The 21,230-nt window shown below is 43.5% G+C and overlaps 1 protein-coding gene across 8 annotated transcripts in view; it reads left to right on the forward strand.

Moving 5' to 3' along the window:
- The window catches only part of DLGAP4 (DLG associated protein 4), a 331,900-nt gene that overhangs the window by 278,326 nt on the left and 32,344 nt on the right, over positions 1 to 21,230 (forward strand). The window contains exon 1 of one of the 8 annotated variants that reach the window (XM_075072308.1): positions 5,314 to 5,559. The exons of 6 other annotated variants lie outside the window; for them this stretch is intronic. Coding sequence is in view for 1 of the 2 variants with exons in the window: in XM_075072307.1 (XP_074928408.1) it covers positions 5,358 to 5,559 (202 nt within the window). In the remaining variant the exon portion in view is untranslated. Of the gene's footprint in view, positions 1 to 5,313; positions 5,560 to 21,230 lie in introns of those variants that run through there. One more of the 8 variants, XM_075072307.1, reaches the window with a different exon arrangement.

Consider the following 21,230-nt stretch of genomic DNA (forward strand, 5'->3'; position numbering starts at 1 on the left):
TAGAACACTAGGTAAAGTGTTCAAGAATACCTACGTGCTTAAATTACATAAGCCCCATTTTCATTGACTGTCAATAGGATTTAGCCACCTAGGTGGCTAACTCACTTATTAAAGGTTTCAGAGTAGCAGCCATGTTAGTCTGTATCCGCAAAAAGAACAGAAGTACATGTGGCACCTTAGAGACTAACAAATTTATTTCAGCATAAGCTTTCGTGGGCTACAGCTCACTTCTTCGGATGCCTAGAATGGATCACACAGACAGGAGATATTTATACATACAGAGAACATGAAAAGGTGGAACCTTGTATGTATAAATATCTCCTGTCTGTGTGATCCATTCTAGGCATCCGAAGAAGTGAGCTGTAGCCCACGAAAGCTTATGCTGAAATAAATTTGTTAGTCTCTAAGGTGCCACAAGTACTCCTGTTCTTTTCACTTCTTAAACTACCCACTGACTTCAGTCCCGTTGCCCTGTCTCAGTGGATGTGGAAAAAATGGATTCGAGAAAGGCAAAGGCCTTCTGTATGAGGAGAGTCGGAAGACTGGGTCTCTTGGTTCAGAGAGGAGATGGAGACGTGAAAGAGGTATACAGAACAAAGGGTACAGAGAAGGTAAATTGGACGCTCCTATTTACTCTCTGTCATAACATGAGGAAAGGGGGATGTTAATGAAACTGAAAGGCAATATACTTAGTATTAATGAAAGAAAGTGATTTTGCACAATGTCATAAGATATCAATGAGGCCAAGAGTTTAGGATTCAAAAAGGGATTAGACATTTTTATGGCTACTTATGTGGTAGCACTTAAGGATTCCAGTTGTAGATCAGAGACCTATTGTGTTAGCCACTGTACAAAGTTAGAGATGTCAGTCCTCATACTTCAGGGCATAAAGCCACCACTTTTTGGCTGGGATGGGGAAGAGACTTTCCCAAATAGACAAGTTATTCCATATGAAGATTCTTGTACCAGAAGCTTCAGGGGAAGGTACAGGCCTTTGTCATAGATAGTGCTCCTGCTAGTCCAGCGTCATGATACAGTATGCTAATTGCTAGGGTCATGTGTTAATATATAGTGCACTACTGTGTGTGACTCTTCTTGGAGTTAGTCCTCCTGTAATAAGAGTGGGGCTTTTTTAGGGGAACTTGTAAAATAGGTGCTGCCACCTCATGCCCAAAGGTAGCTCTGCATCCCCCTGCCTGTGTTTTTCCCCAACTTTGCCAGGCAACAGAAATCCTGGCAGGGTTTCTTCCCATCTTAACAACACTCACTGCCATACCCAGGCTCCTTTAAGTAGGTTTATTTATCCACATATAAGCCCATAATAGACTAAAACAGTCCTTCAGCTCACCCTTTGTCCTGGGATTTCACAGCCTCCCCTCTGAGGGGTCTTTAGTAATCCTGCTTCTTACAGCTTCCCAGTCTTAGCCAACTCCCTTCTCACAGCCAGCTCTGCTCCCCTTCTGGAACACCTGCCTGAGGGCTACTTCCCAGAGCACCTGGCCCCTTGTTCCTGGGACCCACCACCCTGTTAAGTGTCACTCCTCTGTGGTTCCCCTCCCCAGGCACAAGCTGCCCCAATCACTCCTCTTCCTGTCCTCTGACAGACCTTTATAGGACCCCAGGGTAGCCTTATCTCCTTTAATTGTTTCTGTTGGCTCCTCCTGCTCAGGCAAAGGAGTGCTGAGCCTGGTTTACTCACAGGGATCAGCTATCCTGTGTCGGGACTCCTTATCTTTTCCATATTGGAAACTTCACTTCTTCCAGCTTGCCACCTCTGCCCAAACACGAGGCCCTGAGTCACAGTCATGTTCTCCTTGCTCATGAAGCCTGTAAGGAGCCCTTTGGAGCCTATCACTGCTGCTGCTTTACTGGCTGGACTGACACAACACTCCTGTCCCCTACAGTGTGATCTTTCGCTCCGGGGCTGCATTCTGCCCCCTTTATGCTGCTACTCTGAGCAGTGTAGCTCCCTGGGCAACATAGAGCTGGCATAATGACCCAATACCAACCCCTTGCCACCTCTAGGAGTGTGTCAGGGACAAAAGAGGAGATTCTGGGGATAGGCAGGGGCATAGCTAGAGCACTCTGGGAGTGGAGTATCCAGTAGGGTGTGGAAAGCTTTGGCAGGAACCCAGGGATTGCTGTAGTCTTATGCTGGGGCCTGGGCAGGCCCAGAATTCAGGAGGCACAAAATGGGTTAAAGCCACCTCTACTCTGAACTGCACTTTTTGAGCTCCCTCTCTGAAGCAATCTAAGCTCCTTCCAACTTGGGGCTTAATTCTGAGAGGTTCTTGGCACTTGCAACTCTAACTGAAGTAACATTGCAGGTGTTGAGGACCTCTTGGGAGCAAACGCCTGGGCATAAGGAAACTGGCTGGCGTCTGCCAAATGGCAGCACATTGTATTGGCAACTAGCATTGCTGCTTCATCAGCAAGCCAACCCATTACTGTGGATGACCCATGCTGCTCCCCACATAACAGGCTCAGCTTTATGCTTAGCACCAGGTTCTGATGTTTGTTGCAAAGTATAGTTGCAAAGTGACAGTAAAATCTCTTCATGGATTATGGCGATTTCCACAGCTAATTATGGGCATTAAGTATTACACTGGATGTTAACATTTATTGTTCTTGTGCCAATATGTTTACCAGAAATGCCAGAAAACACTCATGATTACTAAGTGAAGACTGCTAAAGTAAGCTCTTCCAATCCACTCTGTCCAGATAGATGGCTTTCTGGCTCCCCAATGTACTAACAACTTTGAATGGCTTGTGCAAGTGAGATCCCTGTAAAAGTGGAGAGGCAGTCCTTGTATGTAGAGGACTAAGGCGCTCACATACACAGGACAGGTACAGCACTGTTAGTAGTTCGTATTTCCCCTCTCCTGCCCTGCCCTGCCCATCTACCTGAACCCCAGGACTACCTTTTGAGCATGAGGAATGCTTAGTCACTGTGCCCAATCAATCCTCGCCCTTGCTCCTAAGCCTGAAAACAATGGTACAAAATGCATGCCTTTTGTGAAGTGGACAGCTGTCCACCAGGAACTGGCCTGAGACTCAAAGCTGAAGTGACCATTAAGTAATCATCAAATGGAAACTAGTGCACCAAAGAATCAGGCACTAGGTCTTTAGCTGATGCCTTGTGCTTTGTTTTTTCCATTTTATGTCTCTCGTTTTTTAGCATCATTGTCAATGAATGCCCATGATGACTAGATAAATGAAGCAATATACAAGCCGTAGAAAGAAACTTCCGCTTCATTTTAATGTAGTAAGCAGAGTAAAGTGCAGTCTATAGTGCAAATATTTAAGACTGTTTTCTGATATAAACTCTTTCTGTGGGCAAAGAACACTAAGTCCAACGGAAAATGTAGGATACCTAGACTCTCAGAACATAATTGAGCAAGCTGGAATTTTGGCCAGGGAATTTGTGTGAAAAGTGCCAGGGACTCCTCTGATCACACAGTGATCAGAGTCTTGGGTTTTATGTTTCGGCTAAAATACAGATGGCATCTTACATGTCTCAAAATACAAATATTGTCCATACTTCTAGCCTCTCTGCAAATATCTTATTTTGTTGACAAACTAGAGTTGCACCATATGGGTAATACAATTTCCAGTTTTCATGCTTTAGTTCATACAACTACAACATTCTAACAACACTGTAAACATAGATGAGTTAATTAAATCCTCACTCTGAGTAAAAGTTCTTGTCTGGGAATTGAACATATTGTACCATTCATCCTTCAGCTATGCTACATTGAGTATTGCTTCCATTTAGAAAGTTAAAAATAGAGATTTAAATAGGTTAACAATATTCTTTAAACTAGCACTGCACTTGCTATATCCTAGTAGTGCCTTTAGGCTACATTGTGAAAATACCTACTTTTTACTTAGACTGTTTGATGTGATGCCTCTGAAGCATTCTGTACCATGCCAGTTGCAACTTCAGCATACCCGTCCATCATATGGAATGCCACACTTGTAAATATTTGAGGGCCAGACTTCAGTGGCCATTAGCTCTAACCCTAAATATGTTACAGAACAAAAAATGAAGAGGTGTATAGGTCTTTCATCAAACCCAGACTGTTTCTCTTAAGGATTTTTTTAAACATCCAACTTAAAAAGGCATGGGTTATGAGCCACAAATTTAATACTCCAATAGCCAATTATCATCCGGTGCTCCTGAACAATAAAACTGCCATGCTGTATTTTTGACCACTAACTAAAATAATGAGATTCTGCCCTGTATACATGGAGGGATTGTGTATGATTATATCAGAAGCTGGATAAGAGGTGTAATAAATCCCTGCACTGACCAACTCCTGGGTGTATAGCAGGTTCATGTGAACCTCAGCAGTGAGGTATCAGAGGGGTAGCCATGTTAGTCTGGATCTGTAAAAGCAGCAAAGAGTCTTGTGGCACCTTATAGACTAACAGATGTATTGGAGCATGAGCTTTCGTGGGTGAATACCCACTTCATCCGATGACATGCATCCCACAAAGTGGGTATTCACCCACGAAAACTCATGCTCCAGTACATCTGTTAGTCTATAAGGTTCCACAAGGCTCAGCAGGGAGGTGGCTGCTGATCCTGACTTATGTGTACAGGGGTCCTTAAGCTTTACTCCAGTCAGGATTGATGTGCCAGGTGCTGTACATTGGGGACTGCTGTATGTGGATATCCCACAGACCCCCCCTTCCACTTCTTGCTGTACTGTTCATATGGTTGGGCCTCCTGTGAGAAGGGCACCTCCTGCCATCTGCCTCCCTCTCCTGCTGCTGGGCATTTTGTGCCATCTGTTCTCTCTGCTGCCCCAGGCTGGGCCCCTCCTTCCTGGTCCTAACAGGGCTGTGCTTCAGAGGGTGGGGGTGGGGAGTGTTTCATGCCAGCTTCCCCAGAATATGCAGGGGAGACTGAGGGGCCCTGTGACCACAGCACGTGCCTGTCTCCAGGCTGCATCTTCTCTTCTCCCCCCGCCTCCAAAAAAAAAAAAGTGTTTGGGATTTCTCTCTCCTCCCCCCCGGCCTTAGTTTCCTTTCTCCCCCAAGAAAAAGTGTTTGGGATTTCTTCTCTCCTCCACCCCCGGCCTTAGTTTCCTTTCTCCCCCCAAGAAAAAGTGTTTGGATTCTTCTCCTCCCCCGCTTAGTTTCGTTTCCTCTCCTCCCCCCCCCCCCCCCCCAAGAAAAAGTGTTGGGATGTCTTCTCCTCATCCCTCCATCGGGCTGGGCCACATCAGTTCCCCGCCCGGCCCTTTAAGGCCCTGCCCCCCGCCCACCTCTCACCGGCGCTTTCCGGCCAGCTCGGGGTGGGTGTTTGCAGCAGGCGCAAAACGAGGTGAGCGGCGCCCCGCCCGCCGGGGATGGGCTGCTGGCTCGGGCCCGGCGCCGCTTCGGCCCCGCGTCTCCGGCAGGCCCGCGGGCGGCAGCGTGTTCGCTGCTTTCCCCTCGGGCCGCGAGCGGGGAGGGGAGCAGAGGCGCTCCCGGCCCCCCTCTTGCTGCGTTCGACCCGGCGCGAGCTCAACCAGCCCCGCTCCGGCCCGGAGACGGCCCTGCGGACCGCGGGTGAGAGCGCGCGGGTCCTCCGGCCTCTCTGCGTGGGGTGGGGGGAGCCTACACCCTCCGCTCGGACCCTGGGCGTGCGTGGGGGGGAACCTACACCCTCCGCTCGGACCCTGGGCGTGCGTGGGGTGGGGGGAGCCTACACCCTCCGCTCGGACCCTGGGCGTGCGTGGGGAGGGAATGTATACCCTCCGCTCGGATTGAGGGGGGGAGCGTACATCCTCACTCTCTTCCAATCTTTGTGCATGGGGGGAGGCAGAGCGTCCATTCCTCCCAACCCGTGTAGCATCCATTCCCCCAACCTATGTGCGTTGGGGAGGGGGGAGTTTGGTAGCCTGACCCCACTCCTGATCCCTCTCTGCATGTGCAGGGGGGTAGCGTACGTCCCCCCCTGCCCCTCTGTGCATGTGGGGAGGGAGTAGCCTACATGTTTCACTGGCTCCTCTGTGCATGATGGATTGGTAATCTACATGCCCCACGTATTACTCCTCTGGGTGTGGGGTAGCCTACAGCCCGTTTGACTTCTCTGTGTGGGGTGGGAGCCTACACTACCTGTGTTTGCCTCATGCTCATCTGGAGCATGCTGTTTTGCTGTTGCTGTGCAAAAACTATGGGGAAATAGAGTGGTGTTTGCAAAACCAAAGAGTATATCCTAATGAGTAGTTAGTGTGTTTGTGTTTCAAAAGGGTAGCTTGAGAGGTGTGACACTCTCAGGCTGACAGCAGTTGAGACAATGAAAATAGTAAACCTTCATGGATAAAACTTTTAGTTTTAGCCAGGAAATATTTATTAGGACTTCAGGACTACTGAGTTAAGAATCTTGGAGTTGAGACATAGTGTTGCTTTATCACTGGCTTCCTTAGATGTGTTTTATAAGAACCTGTTTAGTGTATCCCATAAACCAGATATTTCTAAAAACACAGTATGTTGCTATCCCTCTGAGTCAACCCGAATTTGTCATCTTGATTTTATCACATTTACAGAAGTCTCAAAAGATGCCTGTAGGGTTACTATTTTCAGTTCCTTAAAATTGTTTTGTGGCACTTTTTCTTTAGTGCAGTCATATCTTATTTATATGTAAATATATATCAGATTACTTTGTGAGCTACATTTTTTTGATTTATCAAACGCTTTCTTATTTGATTAGAAGGGGAAAGAGTTGAGATGTCAGTCCAAGGTTTATTAGCAAACTAATGAAAGTAAAAGGGAAACCAGTAATATCGCTAAACTGACAGAGGACTTTGTTCTGTTCCTGGATTCTCTTAAAAGATTAGGAGTAGTGTTTACTTAAGCATTGTCAGTGGTGTCACTTGCAGACTACACATAGCACTAGCAGTGGTAGAGAAAATGAAAAAAATATAATTATGTAGGATTAAAATCTGCTTTATTATTGATTCTTGTTAGCTTTGCTTCTTGAGCTGAGAATAGATTATGTTCATTTACAGATTGTCAGATGCACCATAATCCATTTTTAATCCAATATTGTGTTCAATGTGATGTGATTCCTAAAATCATCATAAATATGTGATTAAATACATGATGCCTTGGTTCAAATACTATTTAGTTTGATCTTTACCATAAGAGTAGAGTTTTGTGTGTGTTTAGTTTTTCAGGTGGTTGTCCTTACATTGCCCTGCTATTTTTCCTCTGGACTCTGGTAGCTTGAAGAGACACGTGTCACCTCAACTGATTTTTTCCAATTTATTAGAAATGGCTTTGGATACTACACATGCCCCTATATCCTCCTGCCAAGTTACGTAGTCTCATGCTTTCTCTTTTTTGGTCCATACCTTTTTCTCTTGTAAAGAGATCCAAAGGCTGTATCTATACTAGCAAAATTCAGACCCATAACCTTCTTGCAGTGGTGGCAGCTCCACTGCAGGAAGGGCTCAGTTATTTTACCACCTGTTCTTAGGGCCTGCCTATACTGGGGATACTTGCACTGGTACAAATCCCCAGCATAGATGTTTCAAACCAAGGTGAGCCTACCAGTGCAAGTCCCATATTCCACTGATGCAGTTCATCTGCACTGAGAGCTTGGGTTGGACTAGGTGACCAACACTAGAGACCTGCCTGTGGCAATATTTTCTGCTGTTGCTACCAACAACAGACCTACCCCAGTGGTGAATAAGGTATCTCGTACTTTTCTTACTAGCACTGATGAGATCAAACAAACAGGCTATACAGGGGAAATTGTGAAACTGACTTTACACAAAGAGCTATCAGATATGCAAAGTAATCAAGCTTGAAAATTTGAGAATATTTTTCTGTCTCAGCTATAGTCATCTTGATGTTACTTGCAATAAGGTAACAAAATCTTCAAAGGGAGTTATTTGATGTTAAGTTGATGGAGTTTCTTTAAAGTAGTGATGCCAATTCTGCTCCTCCATAAGCTTACATGTCCCATTGAAGTGAATGAGCAAAATTCTGTGTTCAGTTACACTGGTGTAAATACCAAATGACTTCATTGAAGTCAGCAGAGTTGTTGCGTATGTACAGTTGTTAAACTGAGCAGAACTTGAGCTAATGAGTTGCATTCTTGAGTTATAGGACAGAATTGGGCCAATTGTTTATGAAAGCTGATGTTGAGAGCTGTAAGCTTTGAAGTAATCTTTATATTGAGATTGCTTTCTTCTGGCAGTTCAGTTTGTCTGTGCTCCCACCTTGAGTCTAAGGGGCTGTGAACGTCTCATGAAATAATGAGGGAGGAAAGGATATAGTTTCTGTATCCCTTTATTTCTGGTTTCCCTAGAACAAATTTGTAGGGGCTGACAGAGAAAAATAAACACCCTGACTTCTCTATGTTCCTTTCTATGTACTTTTCACTTGCACGCAAGCTTTTCTTGATTCCTGAATGTTAGATTGTGTCCAGCTCAGTGCTATGAGGTACTTGTGATAAGTTACCACCCTCCCGCCCCATATTTGGGGTGCCACCTGATGTACTGGTGTACCACTGAGCTTGCCAGACCCACTAGCCTGGGTTCACTTTACACTGTGCTGCTCTGACAGGCTCTCAAGCCCCCTTCCAGCATGCACACGGGTATGGACACACCCAGCTGCAATTTTACACAGACGTTGAGATCAGCTCTGCATGGGAAAGCTCAGCTAAGGAACTGCCCAGCACTCAAGTGCACACCCCCTCTGGAGTGTAAACCCAAAATTGTATTGTCTTGTACTGCACAGAGAACTGTACACCGTCAGCTCGTACAATTCGCCCCCTCCCTCAGTGTGGAGGATGATATGCACAGCTTTTTGCCCCACCAGTTTTGAATTCCACAAACTAGTTTTAAAGAGAACTAAAACAAGTTTATTAACTACAAAAGTAGATTTTAAGTGATTATAAGGGTTAGCAAACAGATCAAAGCAGATTACCCAGCAAATAAAACAAAAACACAATATAAGCCAAAGATACTACAGAAACTGGTTTCACACCCTAAAAGTTGTTTTGGCAGGTTGCAGAGGTTCTTGAAGGCAAGCTGCTATTGCCTGCAGCTTAAAACTCCCAGGTATTTCTTTCACAGGCCAGACACCTTTTCCAGCCTGGACTCAGTTCTTCTCTTTCTCCCCCCGCCCTCACCGCCCGTCTTTGTTGCTTAGATGTTCACAGCAGTCATCCTGGGTGGGGATTCAGTGAAGAACAACCACTGATCATGTCACTCCCCTGCCCTGAATAGGTTTTACATATGGTGGGAATCCTTTGTTTTCCACTGTGGTTCCTTCTCTCCCGCCCCACCCCCCTTCAGAAAAAGTACTGGTATTCTGTCATGGAGTCCAGTACCAGGTGACATGATCCTTCAGTGGCAAAGCAGCCATGAGCCATAGGCTGTTTGTAGCATCCCAGGACAGCTTTTCAGGAAGATGGGAGATTAGCATCTTCAAAGATCTATTGTTCTCCCTAATGTCCATTGACTTGTTCCCAGCTAGCCAGCCAGACATATTGCATTTTGTCCAGTGTGTATTCCCCAGGTGCAAACACTTGTATAGTACGCTTAGATGAGTTACATAGTCAATATTCCTAACTTTATCCTATTTGTATTCATTTTTGTATCTAATCAGCAAATCATAACCTTTCCAATGATATCTCACATGCCTTATCTAGAACAAAATATATTATGATTGACACAATCATATCATAATATTACTATGAAAAATATGGGAAGCAGTTAAGTCCCAGGCAGACTGCGAAGAGTTACAAAAGGATCTCTCAAAACTGGGTGACTGGGCAACAAAATGGCATATATATGCTTTGCCCTCATAGGCTATGTCTACACTACCACTTCTGTCCCTCTTCAGGAGAGTAAAGAATAGTTCAGATGATGGTTGTGATGGGCTCCCTTTGTACTGCTAAAAATTTATATATACGTGTATTTGAGTGAGAAATGTCAGGTATTGACTGTAGCTTGAAAAATCCCTCTCATCATACGTGCCCAGAAAGGGCAGTCAGGTTCATCCATGTTTCACAGGGAATGACTTCAGAGCAGCTCAGCTTATTGCAGCATGAAGACTCATGGCATGTGCCCCTGAACATGGCAGCTTGAGAGAGTATAGTTGCTCTTACTGAAGCTGGGCTAACTGAAGAGGCATAGCTCAATTGTAGATAATCTGAGTTAACTTCACAGTGAAGACGTAGCCTGGGGCTTACACAACTATTTCTACAATATTTAAGCAATTTTGTAAAATTTCTTTTCAGTCCAAAAAATTAGAAAACTTTCTGAATGTAATTAATGCTGCTTTGCTGTTGCTGAATCTGTAGTGTGGACTGCCTGAAAAGAGAGTAGCCTAAATCCTGACCACAGTATGCACCCTCAACAGCCAGGCTGTTCTGTGGGATGTAGAGTTTTGTTTTGTTTTAGCCTTGCTGGGCCTTGCCCTGGCCTCTCTGAAGCAATAGAGCTGCTTCTCCACCCTTCGGGGCTGGAGAAACTTCCCCATTATTGGCATGTGCACTATGTGGATTAGGGTAGTGGCACAGCCGTGAGTCCTTCCCTCATATTTCCGCTGTCTCGAATCCTTTGCGGGGGATTCCCAGAGTTTCCCTACCTCCTGTGTAGCAGAACTGCACCAGTTCCTCTACAGGGCCAAATCTGTGCTGGCAAACTGGCACTGCAAACCCCCTAGCATTCTTTTAACCCACACAATTGCTACCAGAAGTGCACAGGCTCACGCCACTTAGAATTGCTGTTGCTGTACCATCCGCTACTACCTGAATCTGCGTTAGTTTGTTGACATGGCAGTCTCCTGGAGTAGCTGCTACACCAATGCAGTTGTTCCTCCCAGTGCAAAGTAGAATATTCCTGACCTCTCTTCACTACCGGTTTTGCTAGCTCCAGGCACTAGCTCTACCTGTAAAGCTAACTTCATGAGGCTTTTGCTGCTCTTGGCTTACCTACCTTTCCCCCACCTATTTAGGACAGACCTGAGAGCAGCTGAAGCAGTACTTACTGCTTTCACCTTGGCCTGGTCTCCTCACCTCTGAAATCTTTACCCACAGAATAGCACTGAAGGAACACAAAGGTAATATAAAATGTAGAAAACACTCTCTCTAATCCATAAACCCACTGATGTTTGCAGAGAGTGCTATGTGTGGATGCAGTGCATTGTATATAAGATGCTTGCAACAATGTAGAAGCAATCAATGGGCCAGATTCTCTGCTCATATAAATGGGCATAACTCTGTTGAAGTCATGCCAATTTACACCAGATGAGAATCTGTCCAGTCTGTCCATCTTAGATTTCCCCTCAAAACTGTTATATACATGGAACTTCCGTGTGGCATCAACCATCTCATCTCCCTATCGTGTACCCTAAAGGTTTTTTTCTGTTTGGCTTGTTTTTAAGAATTTCTCCTGTGCTTTCTTTATGATGGAAAGAAGAGAATCCTGACTTGAGCTAAGAGAAAACAGTGGCTACTTCCTGACCCTTGACACCTGCACTTCATGGAGTCAGGCTGAAGCTAATGGTGTAATTAAAATGACTAGCTTCCATTATAGGGTGTTTTGTTTTTACGTTTAGCCAAGGTTTGATTTTTATTTTTTTTAAGGACCTGGGCAAAAGTTAAATATAAAGTGTTTATTGCCAAAACCATTAAGCTATTATGTACTCTAATATTGTCTCTCATTGCTGTCAATTACCAAGGTCTTGGTGCCACCAGAAAACTTTATTTCTTTCTAACTGGCCTTTTCCTGTTTGATTCCGTTCTGTCAGTCAGTCGTCATGGAAACAACTGTGATGTCAAACTTGTGGCATCAGTGAATGAATCAGACAGGAGACTGATTGGGCAGCAAAGCTTCTGTTTATTCCCCCACTGCTGGTAATTGATGGATGGAGATAGAGTACAAAGTGGATCAGTGGAGTTCAAATAAAATGTGAAGTTTTTAAATTTGCCGGAGTTATGACTGTAGTTTTAAGGCCTTCTGTGGAGGGGAAGAAAGTTTGAAATAGTTCTATTGCACCTACTTTAGAAACCATGTTCGCTGCCTTTTAAGTTTGTGTTGAAATCACATTTAAAGAAGAACATGGCAGGAAGTCCAAAATCCTTAAGAACCATAATACTGATCCACTCAACCCCTGTTAAATATTTGTTTGAAAAGTATCTATTAAGCTGCATTCCAGCTACAGTAGTTTGATACAGCACATAATTGGCTTTAGTTTTTTTAGAGACAAGCAGCAGATCTTTGATACTTGTTGAAGGACAGAGGACACCACAGTTGTTAAGTAGTTTGCAGGGTGGCTTTTTGCTACCTTCTCTACTCTGTAAAAGGATTTCCAACTCCCCAGTGGTAATGCTTACCCACACGGTGTAGAAGCCATTCAGTCAAGGTGCCTGTGATGTGATCTGAGGTCACAGATGCTAAGATGATTTAACTTGCTGCATGTCATGATGGATGAGCTGAGTAGATGTGGCAATGGTAGCAGTGAACTTCACTTTTATTGCTGTACTGTTTACAAATGGCTTTTACAACCTGTGGATTGTTTAGAGATTGGGGAAGTAATTTCTTTTGTAAAAACATTTTCTTACCACTTTCTGAAATGTCTCAACTTGCTATGGTCAAGACATTAAGCTAAATGTGTTCTGTTTCCACTACTGGTCATAGTGACTGGAGTCATCAATGTGTGTTTATCTTACAATTTTGTATATCTAGGTTGTGAGGCTTCCAGGTAGGGTGAGCAGGTGGGGCAGGTGCTGTGCATACTTGACCTCTTAGTTTATCTAATGCTAATCTGCAACACTTATGCACCCCTGCCCCACATTGTGTACTGTGATCAAACGTCTAAGGGACTAACATTAGACTGGTTAAATGGAATCATCAAAAACTTTTTGACAGTTTTCCATCAGAAAACATGCTCTTGTCAAAATTGAAACATTTTATGGTAATGTTGCTTTCAGCAAACTTTTCAGTAGTCCGAGTGTTTTTTTACTTTTTCTTCCTTTCTCATTTGGTTTTGTGAATGGGAACAATTGGGTCAGCAGGTGTGCTGCCTCACTGAGCAGGCATCACGTGGGTAGCCAAGAAAGACCAACCATTCATGCAGATGCCTTTGCCTCAGGGACTCCTGGAGGTTTTCTTTCCCAAGATTTCCAGGTCTGTCCATGCTCTCCAAACCTCCTTCCACCTGAGGGGGTTATTGCCTGGTCCTCTGTGGCAAGGAATCTAAGTCTGTGGTTCTGTTTGGCTTACTATGCAGCATCCCCTCTCCCTTTCATATCATAGAATCATATCACAGAATATCAGGGTTGGAAGGGACCTCAGGAGGTCATCTAGTCCAACCCCCTGCTCTAAACAGGACCAATCCCCAAATAAATCATCCCAGCAAGGGCTTTGTCAGGCCTGACCTTAAAAAACCTCTAAGGAAGGAGATTCCACCACCTCCCTAGGTAACCCATTCCAGTGCTTCACCACCCTCCTAGTGAAAAAGTTTTTCCTTATATCCAATCTAGACCTCCCCCACTGCAACTTGAGACCATTACTCCTTGTTCTGACATCAGGTACCACTGAGAACAGTTTAGATCCATCCTCTTTGGAACCCCCCTTCAGGTAGCTGAAAGCAGGTATCAAATCCCCCCTCATACTCCTGCATTCACAGGAATCTTGGGTGAACACATTCTCTGCAGCTGGGATGGATTAGATTCCATAAGCAATAATGCACAGTAATAGTGAAGACAACTGAGCTAGCAGCTGTGCATTCTCTGCACACTGAGCCAGTGGTGTGCACAGTAGCTTGGAAATGCAAATCCTATTGAAGCCTTCTGGAAATCGTTGTCTTTTTTTGGCTTCAAAAAGACTGATCCGTGGTTTGTCTTGAGACAAAAGGTGTAGAAATCCAAAATCACCAGAGAGAAATGTTTTTGAATCCAAGGAAGCGTCGCCTATAATACAGCAGGCAGCCTCAGAACTTAGTGAGGCATTAAGGAACACATGGGGTATTGGCTTGTCATTGTAGTGCAGAGTGACTCTGCAGAACAGGAAATGACTGTCTTGCCAAAAGGTAGACAAATAGAAATCACTAAGACTTGCTCTACGGATCTCTTCATTGAGGTTCCAGCCATTCATTCACTGAGAGCTGCTATAAGGGCTGTGACGCTACTTAGAATAACTTGTTGACACACAAACTGAACAAGGTCTCTGGCATCTAGTGTTGCATGCTCAGCCTGTGATGAGAAAATCAACCCTTTTTCTATCTGTCTTACACTGTCATTTGTAATAAAGATTCTACAGCTAGAGATGTCTGATCCTGCAGTGCTAATAATAGTATACACTTGTTTGAATGTAAGCAAAAAGTTCTCAGATGCAGAGCAGAGATGTGGTGTAACAAGGTACTATTTTACATTCCTAAGTGAACAATTGTAGATGAATGTTGTGTAAACCAAGGATAACATTTTTCAAAGGCAAGCATGTTTGAACACTTTACCCCAGGCTGTCTTAGCTATGCTGCAAGAAGACTTCCTAATAAAAGGCAAGCAAACGGGTTTAAAAATAGATTCCAGTGGAATGTTTAACCTCCATTCAGTAACTATGGGTCAGTGAAGGGCAAAAGGGAATGACCCAAAACGAAGCTGAGAACACTTCTTCCTAGGATGACAAATGTTGTCCTGGAAGGACAATATATCAGCTGGCGTTACAAATATCAGGGCAGGTCTGCACTTGTCCAATTTTTGCAGGTGAGCACCATTTCTTAAAAGTCTGCAAACCTGCTTAATAGAGGGACAAATGGAAGGGAAAGTTCAAAACTGGTAGGGTAGGCACCAGATTGTCTTCATTTTGTCAGATTTTCTTGGCTTACTACCACTGATGCAGCTTTAATGGTGGGAGCACTAGTGGATAAATGGTACATGTGGTGGGGTTATTTTTTTAACCACCATGTCATTTGGACCTGGTGCCACACTCACAATAGTGCAATAATAGGAGGTTGTTTTTGGTTTTGTGTTTTTTTTAAAAAGGGCTGGTATGGACACAACCTAAGAATATTCTCAATTGGGATTCTGTTTTTAAACTTCTACTACAAAAAATACCTGAAGCAAAACACTTGAATAGGTTTTTCGTAGTGAGAATACCTGGCACTTTAATTGTTAATGAGGTTGAAAGTTGGTTGTGGAAGGGAGCACCTGGTAGACCCTATAGATTCCCCTTGTATATTGGGAGCTTGTCCCTTATGTGTTGATACAATTTATATCCTTCACAGAAAAACTTTTTGTAAAAATTGACATTTTTTAAAAAAACAAGTGCACACTCTAAACCTTAGTTACCAATAGTTGAAGGCTTTTAAAATATTTAATGACAGCCTCCTAAATCCTCCATCCAGTTTCCTTCCATCGCTCTGGCTGATGAGAAGCAGGCTGCCTTCTTCCCCTACCCCAAATATGCCACAAATGTGCATAAAGAGAGAAGCGGGAGCAGGCTTGAATCCTTGAACTTTCTTTCCAAAGAAGGCAGCTATTGTCTCCACCTCGGGGGAAGGGGCTTCCTGTATCTTCTACCCAGCCTCTGTTAGTTTTAGATGACCTTGCATCCTGTCAGGAATTCAGGGCCAAGAATTTGAGAGTAACAGAAGAGTGGGGAGAGGAGGATAATTTCTGTGACTCCTCCTTGCCAGGAAAAGCCATTCGCTTCACAGAAGAATCTGTGTAAAATTACTCTTGGGTCCTAGAACGTGTATGATCAGAGTGAAATCCACAGTTTCTGTTTGGAAGAAGGTACTGATGACACTGTTTCTATACTGGTCCATTTCCATGGCTCTCCCACAGCTTTCTTAAATAGATATTGGGCAACAGATCATTCTTTGAAGCTGTACTTAAGGGCTCAACACCCTATAAAGAATTCTAAAGGCTACCCTTGTTACTATTTATCTGGACAGTATATTCATTTGTATATTGTACATCTAGACAAGTCGTAGTGTTAAAGAAAACTATTGCCAGGGCCACTAGAATATTGGTGAAACTTATAAAAACCAAAAGTTTTCTGCACAACTGCCCACAGTGTGGTAATCGTTCAAAATCATTGTCATGTTACGTTATATATCTTTTAAAGCAGTGAAGATCAGCAGCTAGGGGTCTCTGTGTAGCTATTGTTATCAGGCTGCAAAGCAAGAGACCCAAGTTTAAATTTGGACTCTGTCTTTAATGTTATATATCCATTAAGTATCTGCTTATGGGGAGTTCTGTGACTCCACAGCAGTAGTGGGCACATGTTTGTGTACACATGAACGCAGAGTCAGGGGACTTACACAGAAGTTCTTTTTTTAAAAGAAGAACCATGTTCCCATCCTGCATTATTTCCAGGAGAGATTGGAATTTCTCCTTTATTTCAGGATGAGGTTTACAGAAAAACTTCCTTCCATCTGAGACGGAGGGATTGATGGGGAAAAATCTCATGTAAAAGAACAAATGAACAGAGTCCATCCTAGTGAAATGTGGTGATGGGGAAGAAGGGAAGGAAGAAAATGAACTTTGAGTAAAGTTGGGTTCTCAGGTCTGCAGTAAGTGTTGAGCACGGAGCATCTCCCACTTCCAAAAACCAGGCTGCTTATTTAAGCACCTACACAGATATCTTGTAGTCTGTAAGGCACCCAGGGCTGATGTTTGGCCAGTGGTACAGATTGTCGTAGTTACACCAGGGCTGAATCTGGCTCAGTGTGTTCAATGCTATGACTCTAGCTGAGCACAGATTTCTTACACTGTAGTGGCTTAACTGTTACTGAAGTGTTTCCATCTAGGCTTCAAGCTCCTCACTTCATTGAGAAGTGGTGGATACTTGCCGCATCTCTTGTTAGGCTGTGCAGGGTTCATTAATTCATTGAGAAGTGGTGGATACTTGCCGCATCTCTTGTTAGGCTGTGCAGCGTTCATTAACAAGATTAAGTATGAGGAGAGGAAGGGGAATTAACTTCATCGCCTCAAATGCTTGATTTCTTTTATAAATGCTTAATCTTCCTGCACTTTCCCTGCACAATCTGAAATTGTGGCTTCTGCTGTTTATTCCCATCCTCAGTTTCTTCCATCAGCTCTGGCTCTGTCAGATAGACAGCAGCTCAACTCCTGTATCTCTGCTGGGACAGTGAGCGCTTCTCAAAGTGATAATGGGACATGGTAGCATGAAGCTTGGCTCTCGTAAGGGATCAGTCAGAGTGGAGGCCAGCTTTAAATTGCTGATACTATTATTACAACATCCTATTACTGTTTGCACTTGTAACTTTCACACACACACAAGCCCGGTTGAAACTAATAAACAGCCTGGTATTAAAAGTCATACAGATTGCATTCTAGATCCAAAATATAAAGGAAGTGTCAAACATTCCATAGTCCTTTTGAGGTTTCATCATCTAAAGTAAAGGAGCATAAACCCAAGGCAAACTCAATGATTCTGGTAAGAGCTGCTTAACTAAACTATACAAATTGTTTCTCATCAGTAATCTAACTGAATAACAAGAGGATTCTGTAATTAAAATCTTGGATTCCTGAACTGCAGAAAGATCTTAGCCCTCACTCTAGCTTTGAATGTTGTCATCTTTTGTAGCTTCTTGTCATTTTCTGTTCAGAGGTGACTCTGAAACAAAACTTAGGCCAGACTAGTAAAGGAGTGAATCTCGTCAAGAACATGGTTGTCCTATCAAGTGAGTAGAAATTCAGAACAGAAAACTTAGGGCCAGATTTCTAAGGTGACATCAGTGGGAGTTAGATACTGAAATACATTTTAAAAAATCTGGCTCTTAGTTATAAATAGCAGTACCTCTTGGCAGTCTGTCAATACTTTCCTCTGAAATTTGGTTCTTCATTTGTAGTAAAATTTTCAAGGTTGCACCGGTTGGAAGACAGGCTCTGGGGTCCTACACTGTAACCTCAGAGTCGCCTGACCTGACTGAACCGGATCACTAAAAGAACAGGAGTACTTGTGGCAGCTTAGGGACTAACAGATTTATTTCAGCATAGGCTTTCGTGAGCTACAGCTCACTTCTTCGAATGCATAGAATGGAACACACAGACAGGAGTTATTTATACATACAGAGAACATGAAGAGGTGGAAGTATGCATACCAACAGGAAGAGTCTAACTTTCCTCTAGGTTCAGATTGATGCAAGATGTCTTTGTGAAAGCTTTCACTAGAAATTGTCTATTTTAAAAGAAATCTGCAAAAGTAAATTTAGTTCATTTTTTCTGCATGGGAGTAAGCAGTTTACTGATTGGCCTTTTTTCGTTATATATTCCTCATTTAAGGTGTAATCTCTCTAGACACGTCTGCCTCCATCATTGTGGTGTCTGAGCTCCTCTGAGCAATGCAGTGTGGTAACAGTAGAATGGGAAGGATTTTTACTTTTAGGAGATAGAGTGGGGACTTAATGCTTTTTCCAGAGAAAAACAGGATGTGTGTGTAGAGGAGAGTTGTACTAGAATTCTTGTCATAAATATTAATATCTAGGCTGTTTAATAACCATACCCCATCTTCCTGATCCACAAATTGTGTGTATCTTCTCCTCTAGGCTATTTTGTTCTTAATTTGCTGCTGGAAGCATCTGTGACTCCTTTCACACATGCTGCCACACTTCTAGGTACTTGAAAGAAGTGTGATTTCTTGCTGTGTGATGCACAGCCATGTATCTAAGTGGCATCTACAGCCAAGGGCCGAGAAGTACTGCATGTGTGCTGGAGAGTAGGGAAGGACAGAGAAACAAAGATGGTTACAGCACAGTTGTTAAGGTGGTGTCATAGGGATAGAATGAAAGTAGTATATGGGGTTATGAGCTTCTCTGAAAATCTTCTGATTGTTCTAGTAGCGCTACCCTTCCAGTTCTTAGGTTTTAGCTGTCTTGCTGCAGAAATGAGAACTCTAGTTCTTTTGCTCCCTGCACCCCGAAAGAAACCCTCTTTAAAGAGAACAGGAAATATTCGTTTTGTTTCACAGGTGTGGTCTACAGTAGAATGCTGTGGATTTCAGTCCTGTGCACACTACCTTGTGTAGCTTAGTACTTTCCATAGCTCTCTTCTCACTAAATGATCAGCACAAAGACCCATATCTTTAGTGCTTCTTAAATTTGTGTTTCTATATATATATATAATCTCCTTTTGTGACCAGATGAATTATATCCAGTTCTCTAACATATTCCCAGTAGTAACCCCTGCGTATGAAAGATACTATATTAAAGATTAATAGTATTGGATTGAGTGGGTTTTGTATGCAGAATGAGTCACATTTATTTCTGAGGTAGGGACACATTGCAGTGCAGCATCCCATCAGCTCTGTGATGTGGTGGGGAAAATCTCTGAAGCCAAATTTGGCCCAGCCACTGCTGGCCCAAGCAAGAGATGTAAGTATCTTGGAAGCTATTTGACTCTACAGGGAGCACTTCTGAGGGTATGGCTACACTTGCAGCCATACAGCGCTGCTGCGGGAGCGCTCCTGCAGCAGCGCTTTGAAGTGTGAGAGTGGTCGCGGCGCCAGCACTGGGAGAGAGCTCTCCCAGCACTGCAGGTACCCCACCTCCCTGTGGGGATTAGCTTACAGCGCTAGGAGCCGCGCTCCCAGCGCTGGGACACTGTTTACACTGGCGCTTTGCAGCTCTGTAACTTGCTGCGCTCAGGGGTGTGGTTTTTCACACTCGGGAGCGAGAAAGTTGCACCAGTGTAGCCGAGGCCTGAGAGAGTAGTCTTAAAGGGCATGTAAACTTTGCAGTTGAAGGAAGGGTGGCCGTGGTGGAGAGATGCAGCTGCTTTTGAGTGATATGGTAAGAGGGGGGCAATAGACAATGCTGGCACTTTAGAGGGAGGTAGCACACCAAAAATTCCTCTAGATGTATTGATGTAAGATGTTGGCCCGGCAGACTGTAATGATGCAAGCTGATGAAAGCTCACAATTACGTAACCCTAGGAGTGTTTTGCCTTTACCTTTCAGGGCGTCCTAGTCTTAACGTTCCCAGGAGTCGATGATTTGTAAATTGATGCTTATCTAATTACTAAGTGTAGTTATTGCAAAATACTTTGTTGATTTAACAAAATAGCAATAATGCATCTTGGCTACGGCTAAGCTAGCTATCAGCAGAATGGCAAAATTAAAGAAGACCGTAGTCTGTCTTGATTGGACTGTAGTAATTCAGCGTGTGAGTGGGCATAGCATTAGTATGTCACAAGCTTTAAAAATATTAACTAATTTCAAGAAGTAATGAAATCGTATAAAGTCTCTCAATCAATGGAGAGAACACTGTCCCTAGTTCACTGTATAAAAATTGGATTAATTCTCAGTCTGTCACGTGGGAGCGGTAACTTAGCTCTAAGTATATAAATATAGTCCTATAAAAAATGCTCCATTCTGGGGGCAGGCACTAATAAATTACGTTGCCTTTAAGGGCCACTCTTTATGTGAAGGTCCGTCGTCTTTAATTGTGTCACTAACGTTCCAAATTTCCTTACTGGTGGAAGTCCTTTTTATAACAGAAAAACTTGACATTACAAATATTGTTTTGATTTTTCACATAGGAAGAGTAATCTTTTCTCACTTTCACTGTCATCCACCCTGCCCTCAAACACTCTGTTTCAGTTTAGCTGCTGGCTGGCCACATCTCTATTCAGTGACATGTTCTGACTGACATTCCTGCCTCAGCTTGTAGCTGAGTGAGTAATCTTCCCAGAGGGGAGTAACAGTTCCAGCAGACAGCTGTGTAATGAGAATGCAAGGAACCCGTTCCCTAAGCAACCAAGTATGTGGGCTGCTGCTAGGCAACAGCCATCTGGGACCCAGTTTGTGTTTCCTGGAATGTACCAGCCCATTTGGCTGGCTAAGAATAACATACAGTTGTAGCTGGGAGTGGAAGAAAAGACACATTCAATATTTTAGCAGGTTCCTGTGTTTCTAAGGCAATAGAAACTAGACAAAGGATTGTCTTTACAGGTTTTTTTCTCCTCCTGGTTTATTCATTTCTCCACAGTGACGTTTTTTGGTGGTAAATGATCTCTACTAATATTGCAAAGGGTTTTCCAGCTGGAGATTCAGTGACTGGGTAGGAGATTTTTTTCCCCTCCCCTTAATTTCTCCTCTTAGAAAAACAAAGTCCCATTGCATACACCCTAGTCTTGCATTTTACCCCTAATAGATTAGGAATAATTCATGTGGGTTCCTCTTTTTCGAAATATTGATCTCTTCTCTGTCTGCTTTTGCAATAAAGTTTCAATCACATCTGCTAGTCAGTTG

Source organism: Chelonoidis abingdonii, chromosome 14 (assembly GCF_003597395.2).
Source record: "Chelonoidis abingdonii isolate Lonesome George chromosome 14, CheloAbing_2.0, whole genome shotgun sequence".
Classification (NCBI taxonomy): Eukaryota; Metazoa; Chordata; order Testudines; family Testudinidae; genus Chelonoidis; species Chelonoidis abingdonii.